The sequence below is a fragment of the Bubalus bubalis genome, chromosome 20, assembly GCF_019923935.1.
Source record: "Bubalus bubalis isolate 160015118507 breed Murrah chromosome 20, NDDB_SH_1, whole genome shotgun sequence".
In the NCBI taxonomy this organism is placed as follows: Eukaryota; Metazoa; Chordata; class Mammalia; order Artiodactyla; family Bovidae; genus Bubalus; species Bubalus bubalis.
In genome coordinates, this window is record NC_059176.1 from 15,094,917 (window position 1) to 15,112,128 (window position 17,212).

Genomic DNA, 17,212 nt, shown 5'->3' on the forward strand with positions numbered 1-17,212 from the left:
ACAATTTGTGATTGGTTTCTTCAGTGTAATGTTTTCACAGTTCATGCATGTTGTGGTATGTATTAGAACTTTATTCCTTTTAATTTTGAATAATACTGTGTGTGTGCTGCTGCTGCTAAGTCGCTTCAGTCACGTCCGACTCTGTGCGACCCCATAGACGGCAGCCCACCAGGCTCCCCGTCCCTGGGATTCTCCAGGCAAGAACACTGGAGTGGATTGCCATTTCCTTCTCCAATGCATGAAAGTGAAAAGTGAAAGTGAAGTCGCTCAGTCGCACCCGACTCTTAGCGACCCCATGGACTGTAGCCCACCAGGCTCCTCCGTCCATGGGATTTTCCAGGCAAGTGTACTGGAGTGGGGTGCCATTGCCTTCTCCAACCGTGTGTGTACATACCACATTTTATTCATCCATTTATCAGTTGATGGACATTTGGGTTGTTTCCCCCCTTTTTGGTTATAAATAATGCTATGTACGTTCATGCACAAGTTTCTCCATGAATATGTGTTGTATCTATTATATGTAGTCATAATTTATTTCTCTCATTATATATAATTAGGAGTGCAATTACTAGGTTTAACCATCTTTTAACCTTTCTCTGAGCGATTATTCTACTCTTGGGTTTTTAATTTCTATACTTTTTTTTTCTCAAATGTTCTCCCTTTTAAAAGAAGATTAGCATTTTGTCATTTTATGGGTATACTATCTTCAGTTCAGTTCAGTCGCTCAGTTGTCTCTGACTCTTTGTGACCCCATGAATTGCAGCACGCCAGGCCTCTCTGTCCATCACCAACTCCCAGAGTTTACTCAAACTCATGTCCATCGAGTCGGTGATGCTATCCAGCCATCTCATCCTCTGTCATCCCCTTCTCCTCCTGCCCCCAATCCCTCCCAGCATCAGTCTTTTCCAATGAGTCAACTCTTCGCATGAGGTGGCCAAAGTATTGGAGTTTCAGCTTTAGCTCAGACCTTCCAAAGAACACCTAGGACTGATCTCCTTCAGGATGGACTGGTTGGGTCTCCTTGCATTCCAAAGGACTCTCAAGAGACTTCTCCAACACCATAGTTCAAAAGCATCAATTCTTCGGCACTCAGCTTTCTTCACAGTCCAACTCTCACATCCATACATGACCACTGGAAATACCATAGCCTTGACTAGATGGGCCTTTGTTGGCAAAGTAATTTCTCTGCTTTTGAATATGCTATCTAGGTTGGTCATAACTTTCCTTCCAAGGAGTAAGCGTCTTTTAATTTCATGGCTGCAGTCACCATCTGCAGTGATTTTGGAGCCCCCAAAAATAAAGTCTGCCACTGTTTCCACTGTTTCCCCATCTATTTCCCATGGAGTGATGGGACCAGATGCCATGATCTTCGTTTTCTGACTGTTTTGCTTTAAGCCAACCTTTTCACTCTCCTCTTTCACTTTCATCAAGAGGCTTTTGAGTTCCTCTTCACTTTCTGCCATAAGGGTGGTGTCATCTGCATATCTGAGGTTATTGATATTTCTGCCAGCAATCTTGATTCCAGCTTGTGCTTCTTCCAGCCCAGCCTTTCTCATGATGTACTCTGCGTATAAGTTACATAAGCAGGGTGACAATATACAGCCCTGACGTACTCCTTTTCCTATTTGGAATCAGCCTGTTGTTCCATGTCCAGTTCTAACTGTTGCTTCCTGACCTGCCTATAGGTTTCTCAAGAGGCATGTCAGGTGGTCTGGTATTCCCATCTCTTTCAGAATTTTCCACAGTTTCTTGTGATCGACACAGTCAAAGGCTTTGGTGTAGTCAATAAAGCAGAAATAGATGTTTTTCTGGAATTCTCTTGCTTTTTCCATGATCCAGCAGATGATGGCAATTTGATCTCTGGTTCCTCTGCCTTTTCTAAAACCAGCTTGAACATCAGGAAGTTCACGGTTCACGTATTGCTGAAGCCTGGCTTGGAGAATTTTGAGCATTACTTTACTAGTGTGTGAGATGAGTGCAATTGTGCAGTAGTTTGAGCATTCTTTGGCATTGCCTTTCTTTGGGATTGGAATGAAAACTACCTTTTCCAGTCCTGTGGCCACTGCTGAGTTTTCCAAATACTATCTTATCTCCCTAATGATAGTAGTTTTTGAGACATTTTCTCCCTGTAATGATCACTATTTCTTCAAATACATTTTAGTTTTGTTGTGTGTTTCAGTTTTAAATTAGAGGCTTTCCTCTAATTTAAGAGTGTGATGGTAAATACTTGATTGACTGCCTCCTTTAAGAGTGAAATCCTAGAAAACAGATTAGGAGTTCTGAATTAGTGGTTGGTGCTTCTTGTTTCTGGTATTCACTGTAGTGTTATCTGTAGGGCCATTTCTGGGGTCTCCTAATGTCAGTATCTTGATTTATCTCATCTTGTTCAGGTTCCCTCTTGTCTGCCATTACTTTAGAAATCTTTGATGAAAGAGGACTGGGGATGTTGAGAGACAGGGGCAGGTTCTATTCAATTTAAATTTTCATTTAATTTCCCAATTTCCAGTATGGTACTTTCTGATAACTGTGTCCCCTGTCCTCCAGTTCAGGGATGTTAACGTTTCACTCTCTCCAGGGAGGACTAGGCTCAGGGAGAGAGGATCTGGGGATTAAACTGCTTCTTAAATAGATTTCCAGCCAGTCAGTTAGTCCTGATTTTAGCTCTGCCCTCATCACCACTTCCGGAGTTACCTGGGCTGCTGCCAAGTCCTGAATCTTTTTGGGGGCATGGTGATTCTGAGGTGTAATTTGGGTTACATCTTAGCTTTCCCTACTGCTGTCTTAGGAATTCAGTTTTCACAGTCCGCTGAATAGATGATCACTCTTCTAAAATTTTATTGTGGTTATCTTTTCTTCGTGTTCTTTTTCTTGAAAATTCATTTTTTTTTTTTAAATTGATGTACCATTCCTTAGTGGGATTTTTGAAAGAAGTTAAAGTAAATGTGTGTATTAAATCCATTGTTTTTATTTGGGAGCTCCATACTTTTTCATTGTGTATCAAACTCCTTATGTTATTCTTAATGGCTCACCTTTGTACATCTGTTTTTTTTTTTCCTGTACATTGGTTACGGGAGTCCAAGTCAACCTAATTTTGATGTTGTGAGATGTTTATTTATGATAAAATCATTACTAATCGAGAGAAAACTGAGATAAAGGTAACTTCATGTATTTATTTCTTTTTTTCCCTAATATATTTGTTAATTGCATAGCCTTTTTGATCCTTCACCAGGGTGTGAGGGCTGAGGAGAGGATTAGTAGAAAATAGTTTGATATTTAACACTTTCTTATTCTTGATACACATATAGATGATTTTATTAGTGACTTTTAAACTGTGTGAGAGACCAGTTTTGACTGCTTGAATACTATGGATTTAGGTCTGTATTGCGTCTAGACTGGTTGACTCATTGATGCAAGTCCTGACAATTCTTCATTAGTCTTTATCCAGAGCTCTGAGGGATTTTTTTGTTTTTTTTTCCACTTAACTTTATTATTCTGACTAAGCCTTCAGAGATTATTAGGGGCAAGATACTAGATCCAGGAAGTCTTTTAAGAAATAAAGTTTATTGTTAGGCTGGTTAGCCCCTGAAATTTTACTTTGCTGACAAAAATTATACATATATTGAAAAAATTCTGTAAAAAAATCACATAAATATTTACCTTGATAACTCTTAAAGCATATTCAGAATGGGGGCAACTGCTTAATGGGTATGAGATTTCCCTTTGGAGTGATGAAGATGTTTTCAGAGTAGATAGAGGTGGTGGTTGCGCATTGTAAATGCTCACTTTGAGGTGGTTATATTTATATGAGTTTGACTTTCAAAAACAACTGTTACTTATAATTTTATTAGCAATGTCTTATCTATAATCCTTTGTGAATTGACTTTTTATTAAAAAATACAGAATTTCTTATAAAACGTGTGTAACATACAAATAAGTGAAACTAAGATCATCAGTTATCTCAAATGACTGTTTGTAACTTTTTAATGATATTTATGTATTATTAATAACTTAAAAAACATGGAAATTATGTAAAAATGTGTAGACCACAATAAAATTATTCATAAACTTCTTTAGAAAATGTTTCTATTTAATGTATAGCCTGCCTTTCTCTATATTTTTTTAATACTCATGTACAATTTTATGTAAGTTTTAAAGTCTTCCATCGTGTTAGGTGTATCATAATTTTTAAATGAATCTCCTATCTGTAGATATTTAGGATATATCATATTGTTTCCTTTTCTAAATAATTTTAGTATTGAACAGCATTGTGGCTAAATCTCAGTGTATTTTCATCAAATAATTTCCTGGAAATGGAATTATTTGACTAAGGAGTATATAAGGTTTCAAGGCTGTGTGTATTGTCAAATTGCCATTAGAAATGTTGAACCAATTTTATGCAGTCATGCCTGGGAGTATATGAGCAGATAAAATTTATTACTATTTTTATAATCTGAAAGGGTGAACAGTAAGACCAAACATTGAAATATCAGAAGTTAATGAATGCACAGAATGTTTGGCAACATACTTTGATTCCTCATTCTCTTAAAAATCATAGGAAGTGAATGCCTTATCAGCTATGTCTAGAGCTTTACAGCATTTATGTAGAGCAAAACAACACCCTAAATGTAAATTCTTACATAAAAACATTAAACTTTGAGTTAAATTTTTTAAAGATGTTATTTACATAAAATGAGACTGCCATTTTAAGTATATAGTTTGATGAATTTTGGTAGTTGTATACAAATGTATAACCATTATCGCCATCAAAGTATGGAGCAGTTTCCTCACCCTAAAAAGCTTCTTTATAATCCTTTACGATTGATCCCTCCTCACCTGCCCTCCCCCCTTCTACCCTGGGCAGCCAGTCATCTGCCTTCTGTCACTACAGTTTTATCTTTTCAAGAATGTGTTACAATTGGAATGATAAGTGTATGATGTTTTGTGGTTGAGTTTTTTAGCCTAGCTAATTTTTGAGGTTCATTCACATTCTGGCATGTATTAATATTTTAATCCTTTTTATTGTTGAGTACTGTTCTGTGGTACAGATACTTATTCACCTCTCAATGAACATTTGGGTTGCTTCCAGTTTTTGGATGTTTGATACTGCTGTGAACATTTGCGTACACATCTTTGTGTGGACTTATGATTTTATTTCTTTTGAGTTAATATGTACAAATACAATTTCTGGATCATATCGTAACACTAATGTATGTTTAGCTTTGTAAGGTAGAACCGAACTGTCCTCCTTCGGGGTGGTAGCCTTTGCGTTGCCACCAGCAGTTTATGACAGTTGTAGTTGCTCTGCACCCTTAGCAGCAGGATGTCGTCTCACTGCTAAGCCTTCACCTTCCACACTGGTGTGTAGTGGTATCTGTTGACTAATGTGATTATCATAAACTTGGAATTTTAACATTTGCTTTGTGAGTGCCAGCACGTTTTGAAATAGTGGGACATGAAATAAGAATAGGCATACCTCATTTCCTTGTGCTTTGCAGATAATTTGTTTTTTTTACAGATAGAAGATTTGTGGCAATCCAGAATTGTCAGTTGATGTTTAGCATTAAAAATTTTTTTAAATTAAGATATGTACATCTTTTAAAGACACAATGCTATTGCACACTTAGACTCCATAGTTTAAACATTTACATTCACTGAGAAACCTAGAAACTTGTGTGACTTGCTTTATCGTGGTGATCTGGAACTGAACCTGCAGTATCTCTGAGTTATGCCTATATGTGTTCCCACTTTGTGAGAACTGAAGTGGACTGTGTAGGCTTATGTTCATGTGATTCTTATATAATTAACAGTCCATCATACAGTGTATGACATGATTTTAGTAGTGAGATGCAGTAAATTTAAGTGTTTTTCTACCTACTTGAATACTTCTAGGTTTTTGTTTGGATCGTGCTTATTCTAGATCAGAGATTCTCAAGAAAAGCATTAAACATTGACTTGTGTTGATGAAAAAAAGACTGATGATTATGACTTGTATTTCTGAAGTTATGGCCCTGGAGTTTTAAAATTCTTGTGTAATTGATTTAGAAATTTTAGAATTGAAGGACTAGATATAAAAGAAATACGATTATGAAGAAATGATTATTTGTCTGTTTTTGTTCTTTAGGATATCTTCATTCCATCTCCAAGTTTGGAAGAACGATCAAATGATGAGAAGAAGGGTAGGGATTTGCATAGTTCAACTTTGACTGTTGAGTGTTCTAAAGCTTCAGAGACTGAACCAAAGAATTCCACTGAGGATCTGGGACTTTCTTTGACAGGGGATTCTTGTAAGTTAATGCTTTCTACAAGTGAGTATAGCCAGTCCCCAAAGATGGAGAGCTTGAGTTCTCACAGGCTTGATGAAGATGGAGAGAACACGCAGATTGAGGATACTGAACCCATGTCTCCTGTTCTCAATTCTAAACTTGTTCCTGCTGAAAATGATAGTATCCTGCTTGATCCTGCACAAGAGGGCCAAGTAGAACTGAATCAGAATGATGACAAAGCAAAGGGGGACAACACAGGAACCAGGGATGACATTAGTATTTTATCTGCCGGTTGCAAAGGCAGAGAAGAACCTGTAGCGGAAGACGTTTGTATTGATCTCACTTGTGATTCAGGCAGTCAGGCAGTTCCCTCTCCAGCTACTCGATCTGAGGCACTCTCAAGTGTGTTGGATCAGGAGGAAGCTATAGAAATTAAAGAACATCATCCAGAGGAGGGGTCTTCAGGGTCTGAGGTGGAAGAAATCCCTGAGACTCCTTGTGAAAGTCAAGGAGAGGAGCCCAAAGAAGAAAATATGGAGAGTGTCACATTGCATCTTTCTCTGACTGAAACTCAGTCTCAAGGGCTGGGTCTTCGGAAGGAAGTCCCCAAACAAGAATGCCAGGAAGCTATGGAAGTTGAAACCAGTGTGATAAGTATTGATTCTCCCCAGAAGCTTCCAGTACTTGAACAGGAATTGGAACATAAGGATCAGGAAGCATGGGAAGAAGCTACTTCAGAGGACTCGAGTGTTGTCATTGTAGATGTGAAGGAACCATCTCCCAGAGTTGATGTCTCTTCTGAACCTTTAGAGGGAGTGGAGAAATGCTCGGATTCTCAGTCGTGGGAGGATGATGTTCCAGAAATAGAACCATGTGCTGAGAATAGAGCAGATATCCAAGAAGAAAAGAGTGCAGAGTGTGAAGGAGATCGGAAATCAGTGACTGCAGAAAAAGAACCTGTAGAGGCAGACTCTCCACAGCCTCCTTTGACTTTAGTGAGAGCAGATGGTACTCTAGGACCTGAGCAGGAAATGCAGCAGACCCAACCACAAGAGAGAACCGATAGCACATTAAGGGAAGACTCAAAAGTGGCTAATGCAGAGCACGTGGACTCAGGTGTAGAGGCCCAGCAACTGGAGAAAGCCTCTGCCCAGGCTTCACAAAGCTTCTGTGAAAGCTCTAGTGGTGAGTGTGATTGTAAATTGTTCTGTGTTTCCAACCAAAGTATGATTTGGAATGGAAGGTAAGCGAGAACTGCATACTTGTTACATCAGGGCTGAAAATGAATTTGGATTTATATTTGTGAGCAGCCAATAATTAAAATATGGGTTTTTTTCTTTTGTAGCTTTAATTATTTGTGGAATCAGAGATCATTTGAGGTTTTTATCAGCTTTAGAACTCAGGTGTAATTAGCATGAATTTTCTAAGTATTTAGAAAATTGTACCAATCTGGTATTTTCTACTTAAGTCTCAGCCTTGCTCCATGTTTTTATATTTGGACAGTGGCCTTGAAGTACAGGGACCTTTTTTGATTATGTTATGCAGCTAAATCATGTTCAAAAAAAGTTTGGTGGTCTCTTCCTTATGGGTATTCAGTTTCTAACATTGGTTCAACGTATATACATCTTAAACCTTTAACTGGGAAAGTTTTAGTTTGTGTGCTTTATTTTATTTTTTAAAAGTTTCATTTATTTTTGGCTGTGCTTGGTCTTTGTTGCTTTGCTGGGCTTTATGTAGTTGTGGTGAGCAGGCTTCTCATTGTGGTGGCTTCTCTTGTTGCAAAGCACTGGTTCTAGGTTGCTTGGGCTTCAGTAGTTTTGGCTCGTGGGCTCAATAGTTGTGTTGCATGGGCCTAGTTGCTCCGCAGCATGTGGAATCTTCCCAGACCAGAGATTGAACCCGTGTCCCCTGCATTGGCAGGCAGATTCTTAACCACTGGACCACCAGGGAAGTCCTTTTATCTATTTTATACAGTCCAGAAAGAGAATAATAGCTTATTTCTGAAATATTTCTAGAATATCATGTCTGACATTAGCTGAAAAGAATTCAAACTTTCTGAATGCCCAAAGTCAGTATAATTTAAAAACAAAACAAAACAAAAAACCAAAATACAGACTTAAGAAAGCAAGTTTCTAAAGATAATGGAAATGAGAAGCAATGTTTAGGTAGCATCATGGCTATTAGTATGGGTGATGATACCTTTTGATGTTCCTGGTTCTAGTTTATACCTCTTGTCTGGGAGTGATTGTTAGTACTTTTTTCATCTCAAAATTGCTCCCTTTCATTAGATTTGATGTTCATTTTTTTTTTTTTTCCTTTTTAGAACAAGAAATGAAAAGTAGCTGAAAGGAGGTTAAGGGCTGTTGGGTTCAGTCTCTCCTTCCTAAAGTCCTGTGCCTAGTTAATGATTGAAGTGGGACTAGAACCTCGATCTCCTGATTCCTAAGTCTGTGCTTTTACCTCCTGTAAAAACCGTATGATATGTGCTTCGTCGCTCAGTCGTGTCCAACTCTGAGACCCCATGAACTGGAGCCTGCCAGTCTCCTCTTGTTCATGGGGATTCTCCAAGCAAGAATACTGGAGTGGGTTGTCATTTTCTCCTCTAGAGGAATCTTCCCAACGTAACCCAGGTCTCCTGCATTTCAGGCAACTTGTTTACCGTCTGAGCCACCAGGGAAGCCCCAAACTGTATTATACTGTTTCTCTAATTCTGCTGAGTTATGGCAAAGAACTATCTGAATGACCTAGTATTCTACATTATTAAAGACTTTTATAGTTTAATTTTATCCAAGTACTGTTATCAATCTAAGTCACGTTTTTTAGGAAGGGTGCTTTAGTTGTTCAGAAAGAATTGTGGATTGGGGAAAGAGGGAGACTTCAGGCAGGCAAAGTAATTGATAGGCTCTTGTGATAATCCAGAAATGAGGCTTTGAAGACCAGATAATGGCACTGCTGCTCATATAAGCCAATATCTATTAGGTTGTAGTGATGCACTGGATCAGTAGTGCTAAGATAACTTCTCATAAATGATATTCTGTAATTAATGCTTGCATATTACATTCGCATATTGTGGTTTGTCATGGAGAAGGCTCTACTTAAAGATTTTATACAGATTTTCAAAAGTCTGAGTGGTTGATCATAATGTGAAGGATAGTTCCTGTCAAGAGAGAGAACAGATGGTTGTACTGGGAATGAAAATTCTGTAAAATAGTCTTCAGCGTGTACGACGCTTTATGAGGTGTATTTGTTTTTTAATTTCTATATCTTTAAGTTCTTTAGTAATTTGAAGGACTTAACTTTTTAAAGAGTTGCCAGAGAATGAATGCTTACCTACAAGCCCATTTCATTTTGCTATAACTATGGTGGAATTCTTTGCCAGTTAGATGGGACGTTGAGACTTTCTGCTCTGTTCTTCACAGTTTCTTAAGCAGCACATGTGAACTTTTCATCCTTGTGGGAACCTGTGATACAGAGCTAGTTGGTTAGAAGCCTGGACTGCTGATTGGTGTCTGAAGTGGGGCAGTCTTGTGGACCTGAGCCTTTAATTTGTGGGATTTGATGCTGTCTCTGTGTTTCCCTGTTGGCACAGATGATAAAGAATCTGCCTGCAATGCAGAAGACCTGGGTTGGATTCCTGGGTCGGGAAGATTCCCTGGAGAAGGGAATGGCTACCCACTCCAGCATTCTTCCCTGGAGAATTCCATGTGTAGAAGCCTGGTGGGCCATAGCCCATGGGGTTGCAAAGAGTCAGACACAACTGAGTGACTAACACTAACTGGGTAGGCAATGTCAGAATTACCTTTGTACAGCACCCACTAAATGTCCCCTGGGAATCAGAGAATTGCTTGGTGATCTGGAAAGGACATTAGACAAATAATGTTCATAAGGAATAGTGACTAGGTAAGCCATATTATAGTTATTCTGAGCCATTCCAGGAAACTAAATATAACTTTTCACATGCCAGATTTAAGAACAGCAGTTTGGCATAATTCTTTTTTTCTCCCAAACTTAGTCATTTTATTAAAAGAGATAAATAATTAGGAATTCAAAAAATGTGATTTTGGCCATTTGCTAATTCTGATTAGAAATTTGGAATGGAGACCTAGTTAAAAAATAAAGTTTTGTTTCTAGACAAATGTTCGTTAATGACCAATATGTCTACAATGGGAATGCTCATACATGTGAGCTTTACCATTGCACTGCTATGGCCTAGAACTGATTAGTACTGCTGAATTGTGAGACCTGTATATTTCTTGTAGAACCAATGAGTATTTAGAAGTCCTTTTAGCTCATGAAATCCTTTGTCTGCTCTTTGAGTAGATTGTAAATTATAAGTATTAACATCAGACTTTAACATAGAGAAATCCTACAGATTGCTAAAGCTTATAAGTGAACTCCTTGAGATAACATTACACAAGATTAAGATGTCTAGATTTGAAACTATCCAGCTTACTTACTGTGTTGGGGCTCAGATGTGCCTGTGCTCCTTGTGACCCCATGTTCCTCAGGGCCTCTGAGCTTTTGAGCTTCCTCTGTTTGCCTGTTGCCTAGTTGTCTGCTTTGTGTCAGTTCTGTTGATGAGCAGAGAGAACAGTAGGACGTTGGTTGAGAGGCCTGATGTGGGAGGGGGGTTGGGAATGAGGCAGAATTGGGGAGCAAAGGAAAAGAGTAATTGAGATATTTCTTGCAGTTCTCCTCACTTTTGCCTTTCGTGTACTTATGTTTTGATTTCCTTTTTGTTTATCATCGGTTTTTTTTGTTTGTTTGTTTGTTTCTTGCTTTCTCCAGAAACTCCATTTCATTTTACTTTGCCTAAAGAAGGTGATATTATTCCACCATTGACTGGTGCAACTCCACCTCTTATTGGGCACCTAAAATTGGAGCCCAAGAGACACAGTACTCCTATTGGTGAGTGATTAAATGTAATGATGTTTAAAGCAGAATTTCTGAGATACCATTCTATACGCCAGTGATTCTTTTATATCTGAGGAGTTGGGCCTGCCTGATGAGATTGATTTTTGTCTTAGGAAGAATAAGGTTATGGTGTCTGATGCCATGAGTTAACTCCCAGGAAATGTGAGCAGTGATGAGAGGAAGGAAAGGATACAGTGAAGGAAGGAAGGAAGAATATCTATGAAGATTTTATTCTGTTACTTGCAAGGCCATAGTATCTGAGTGTTAAACAGTGGTTTAGAGCTGTTTTATAAGGAAGGGAAAGCAGGTAGGGTAGAAATACTGTTTACTTAGGACCCTGGCTAATCAGTCTGCTGCTGCTTGACAGGGCAAGAAAATTGAGATCCTCCTTCCCTGAAGCAGCTAGTAGTCTTCTACATTAACCTATTTGTTTTCTCTAGTCAGTGCTGGGAGGTAACAGTCATGCCGTCTGGAGTCTCCTGCTACCTATGCCTGATGCTGGCAGATGTGGGTTGGCTGAGGGCTCATGCAGCATCCTTTGTCCAGATGCAGAAGTGGAACTGAATCCTGTTGCTCTTCTTAAGACCAGGTGTCAGTACTAGTGCGTAGTTGTTGATACTTGTGACAGGATCTATCCTAGGAATCCTCTTCAGTCCTGCAGAGCTGTGGATCCAAACAGACAAACTGATGACTTTGGATTGTTATTTTTCATGTTTGTATTTTAGTGTTCTTTCTTTCTTCCCCCGCCTCCCTTCTTTCAGGTATTAGCAACTATCCAGAAAGCACCATAACAACCAGTGACGTCATGTCAGAAAGCATGGTGGAGACCAACGATCCCATACCTGGGAATGAAAAAGGAGATTCTGGGGCTGCCCCAGAAATGGGTGATCAGTTGTGTCTGAGAATGAAATTGGTCAGTCCTGAGACTGAGGCAAGTGAAGAGTCTTTGCAGTTTAGCCTGGAAAGTAAGTTTTATTTATATTAATCTTGGGTAACTAGTGGCTCCAGATCTTCTGGAATTATTTTTTTTCTTCTGGTTTTAATGATTGAAACTTCTGGAAATGTTATTTGTCAAGTCTTAGTCTCATAAATTTTAATTCTTTGTTTTTGCTAGTCACTGTTATGTTACTGAAGATGCTCCATTTTATAATCTCTTTGGTACTGCTTGTATCTCTGTATTAAACTTGTGTCTATATAAAGTAATTGGTTTTCATAGTCAGAAATGTCTGAGTTCAGAAGTGACTAGAAAATGTAGGATTGTGGATTCAGGTTATAGGTTTAAGTTGACTTTCCCACATTAATTGCAAGTTGTTTGGTATGGCTGGAATACAGAGAAGGTACAAGGGAATGGCTGCAAAGTCAGGACTGGATTCTGAAAGGCCTTTTACATCATGCTGAAAAGCTGAAGAATTTTAAGCCGGGGAGTAATATGGTCAGATTTGCTTCTTTTAAAGGATGAGTTGATTGTTTGAAAAATCTGTGCATCATTCCTTTCCTTGCCCATTTTCTATTCTGCTGCCTGGCAAATGCAGTCTTTAACCAGGAAGTGGGATCATTAGTAATGGTTCAGAGATGAGGGGATGAATTTGAGAGATAAATAGCAGAATAGAGGGGATCTTGGGACCAGTTAAATATGGAAATAATACAAGAAAAAACATAGAATAACTTTACATCCACATTTTGTTTTCATGATAGCACTCTGTAGTAGATCTTATTTCCATTTTGTTGATGAGAAAACTGAGACTAAGAGAGGTTTTAAGCCTACTGTTACAGTAATTGGTAAGAGGTGGAGCAGGAGTTTGATCTGACTCGAAAGCTTGTAATTCGTCCACTAGTAAGTTTGTAAATAGGGTTTAATGGAGTTAGGAGAGGAAAAAGTTTTATCAAGGAGATTGTAAAGGAGTATTACTCTAGATAAGGAGAATATTCCTTATCTTAGATAAGAAATATTCCTAGATAAGAGGGCTAGGAGAGTATAAAGCCATGGAAGCCTGTGAGGAGGAGAGTTAAAATGTCACATGCCGAAGTGAGGTCTAGAAAGATATATCTGGAAATGTACATTAGACTTGGCAGTTAGGATTCATTGGGTGACTCTAGAAAGAACTATTTCAGTACAGTGGTTGGGTGGGACCTGTCCTGACAGTAATTGAGGAGTAAAGGGGAGGAGAAGAGGCAGCAAATGTATTCTACTTTTGAGAAGTTGAGGTAAGAAAGGAAGAGAAAAGAACAGCAAGTTAGAGGGGAATATAGAACTGAAGGAGGTTTTATTTTTCTTTTTATTTTTTTTTCAGGCTGAGGGATACCTAAGGAGGTTTAGAGATTGAAAGGAAATCTCCAAAGGGGAAATGGGTTAAAAATGAGATTCTTGAGAGAGAGAGATGAAAGGGGAGTTTTCAAAGACTGCAGATAGAGTGGGTGGACCTGATAGTTCTTCTGATTCTATGAGATTGAAGAAAAGAAATTTTAGCTATGTATTTTGAGTTCTTATTATATGCCACATATATATGCCATACATGTACAGCTCATTGAAGCTGATAACAAACCTGTAAAGTAGATCCTATTGTTATCCTCATTTTATAGGTAAGGAAACTGAGGCACAGAAAGGTTGAGCATGTTCCCGAGAGTCACACAGCTAGTAAATGAAGTAGCCTGAATTCAAAGTAGTTCCAAGAACCGGAAGTCTGGTTCTGAATTAGAGTGCAGTTCTACTTCTCAGTGCTTATTGATTTGAAAATTTAGAACCTCAGTAGAAATAAAGTATAACATTTTCATCATTATTGTCATCTTCTCTGAAATCAGATAGAACTTAGCAAGAGAGTACACGATAGCTTTGATTCTTTAGATTTGAAGTTAAAATTGGGAAGACCTTAAATGGAACTAAATGTTAAAGATGACCATATTGGTAAATTTTACTACCTTTCCTGATAATCAGGCACCATACTAATAGTTTTCCCCATTTTATCCTCACAACAAACCTATGAGGGTTGGTCGTGTAGTTTGTGGGATCTTAGTTTCCAGACCAGGGGTTGAACCCCAGTCCACAGCAGTGGAAGTGCAGTCTTAACCACTAGACCTCCAGGGAGTCCCTGGGTTGGTCCTATTTTGAGGAAACTGACTCAAAATGAAGTTTATCCCCAGCTTGGACCTCTAAGTGCTGGAGACAGGGCCTGAGCCAGGTTTCTGTTGCAGAGCCAGGCCTGTTACCACCAAGCTTCAGCTGCCTCCTTGATGAACTAGTCAAATTATATTGGGTTATGGCTGTTTTAGAAATGTTTTATTTTAAAGTATTTATTATTTTTTCTAAGGCTAGAATTAATGGTAAAGGAACACATTTTAATCCTGTGGCATTGCTTTGAGAATATGGAATTCTTTTAAGTATGACCTTTAATTTTTTACTACAGGTTCTTTCTTGAAAATGTGTTTTATTTTTCAAATATCTGTCCCAAAAGCTCTTTGGAAAGAATTTGAGTATCTTCTGTGTGTGGGTTCTCTTAACGCTATTTAAAATTTGTGCAATTTTCCTGCATAATTACTAAAGTTTTTTCTTTTTAAAAACATTTTATTGAAGTAGAGATGAATTACAATGTTGTGTTAGTTTCACATTTATAAACTTTCTCAGAAGTTTCTTTAAATTTGTTTTGAAATTTTTAAATAGAATTTTTTTTTTTACTACAGGATTTTTTTACTTAGAAGAGGTAATTCAGAAATTTCATTTTCGTTTTTAAATCTTCTTAGTAATTCATTATATTGTATTTATGGAGAAACTGAGTAGTCTTCTGTAGGGAGTTTGAAAGAAAATCGGTGGAAGTGAGAAAGACATGTCATTAAATTATAAGAAATCTTTTCATGTTCACTTTTTATTCTTACTCATTTCCTTTTTATTATTTGTTGCAAGTACTAGTAGATCAGGTTTTTATTTTTATGATTTTTTTTAATGTCATAGTGAAAAAGAGGCCTTCAATAGCTTCAGAAATTCAAGCATTATTTTAGAGTATCATTGGGGCTGAGCAGGTTTTTAAGAGGTCTTAAGGTGTGATACTGAGTTCTGTTTCTCTTTCCTTTCTTTTGTTTTTATTCAGAGCCAGCAGCTGGTGAAAGGAAAAATGGATCTACTGCTGTTGCTGAGGCTGTTGCCAGGTAACCAGAGCTGGTTGCTATTTAGAGGAGTTTAATATACAAAACCACTGGTAATGAGGGGAAGATAATTTATCAAGAAAGGAAAAAAATTTGAAACAAAACTTGAGCATAAACCATGTAGCAGTGTGTTGAATCTAATCGTAGGCTTTCTTATTAATACTTTAATAAAGCTTTGGCTATATTTAGAACTAAGATATTTAATGGTGTTTCCCTTTCTTCCTTTCGTTCATGTGAGAGTGCCTTTTTTCTTTGGTGAGGAAACAGGAAGCTAACAGAGGTAGCCATAGACCTTATTCTTCCTGAGGTCTGCCCTTGCCAGCCCAAGCCTCAGGCCGTGTTCTTTTCTGGTGCCAAATTAGCCACCGTCCTGTTGTTTTCGCTTTGTCACGGATGCTGTCATAGTTTGAATATGACCCCATCCTGAGGCTCTGGTGGTAAGCTTTGCCATCTGGTGGCTGTGAGAATAGAATTGTTTCATTGGTTTCTTGTGTGAGTCATCCAATATGAAAATACCAGCAGTGGTTGTTGAAGTATAGGTGAGGATTCTTAAATCAGTCTAGAAACGTGCTATAAGTAAGTAAAGCAGTCTAGGTGCATGAGCGTGAAATGTCGACGACGATGGCCAACTGATGGTGTGTCTCGTTTTAAAGGAGGGTAGCCCGTATTCATTTCCAGCCAGTCATTACCATGCAGGCTTACTGTTGCGAAATCTTTAAATTTTTAAAGAGAAATATGAATTTTTTAAAATAAAATTTCCTGCTTGGTGGGTCATCTAAAATTGTTGTTGACTAAGTTGTCTTTGGACTAAATTTAATCCTCAGTTGTAAGGGATCTATCTAAATCCTTTGATTTGTGTCAATCTTTGTCTAGAGAGAGTAATTATTTTCTGGTATTTTATATATTTAATTTGAAAGATAAGTACCTTTGACTCCTTATTAGTTGAGGACTCTTTAATGTTGTGTTGAAGAAAATGGAGTTTATACTTGATCTTTCAGTTTTAACAAAATTGTTAAAATCCAGCACAACTTGTTATCACTTTGTACATGTACTTGTTAAGAGGGAACAGTATATGCTGCTGAAACTTTCTGGACCCTTTGGGTGGAATGTAGGGATGGAAAAATAGAAAAACCTGAGGCAGAGGGTTGGATTGGAGGATCACAGAATGAGAGTCACTGATACTGTTTTGAAGCAAATTTTATATAGGAGAATCCAGATTTTAAGAATCTTTGACTTTACCACTGGGTTCACCGTAGGTAATCGTTTAAAGTAAGCTCTGTTCCTTTCAGTTCAATTGTTCAGTTGTGTCCAACTCTTTGCGACTCCATGGGACTGCAGCACGCCAGGCTTCCCTGCCCGTCAACTCCCAGAGCTTGCTCAAACTCATGTCCATCAAGTCGGTGATGGACTCTCTTAGAGTATTTTAAATGCTGTCTCTGTGTTTAGGTGAAGCAATACCACTCTGTTTTTAAGTGTTGTCTGTAGCTGGACACTGTTCAGATTACTTGCTTCCATCTTGTCTTTCTCACACATTTCATTATTGAAGATTTCATGAATATACAAAAGTAAAGAGAATAGTATCATGAACTGCCATGAATTCATCACCCAGGGTCAAAAATTAACGACTTACAGCTAGTCTTGATTCATTTTTAAATGCTTCCCACACTCTCCACTCCACTTGATTTTTTTTAAAGCTAATTCTAGCATTGTATCATTTTTATCTTTAAGTATTTCAATGCTGTCTCTAAAAGATAAGAAATCTTTAATTTCAACTTAACCACAGTACTATTATCATGCTTTTAAAATTGCCATTGATTCCTAATGTCATCAAATATTTGGTATTCAGATTTTTCATATTCAGAGAAAGAATTTTATTCTCTCTGTACCTAAAAGGATAATTT

At 37.9% G+C, this 17,212-nt stretch overlaps 1 protein-coding gene across 10 annotated transcripts in view; it reads left to right on the top strand.

Annotated features, from left to right (window-relative positions):
* TP53BP1 (tumor protein p53 binding protein 1) overlaps nucleotides 1–17,212 on the top strand; it is a 91,472-nt gene that overhangs the window by 43,021 nt on the left and 31,239 nt on the right. For 8 of the 10 annotated variants that reach the window (XM_044933102.2, XM_044933110.1, XM_044933107.1 and 5 more), the window contains 4 exons: nucleotides 6,122–7,448; nucleotides 11,052–11,171; nucleotides 11,939–12,142; nucleotides 15,257–15,314. In XM_044933102.2, coding sequence (XP_044789037.1) covers nucleotides 6,122–7,448; nucleotides 11,052–11,171; nucleotides 11,939–12,142; nucleotides 15,257–15,314 — 1,709 coding nt within the window. Of the gene's footprint in view, nucleotides 1–6,121; nucleotides 7,449–11,051; nucleotides 11,172–11,645; nucleotides 11,767–11,938; nucleotides 12,143–15,256; nucleotides 15,315–17,212 lie in introns of those variants that run through there. The other 2 variants (XM_044933104.1, XM_044933111.1) reach the window with 2 other exon arrangements.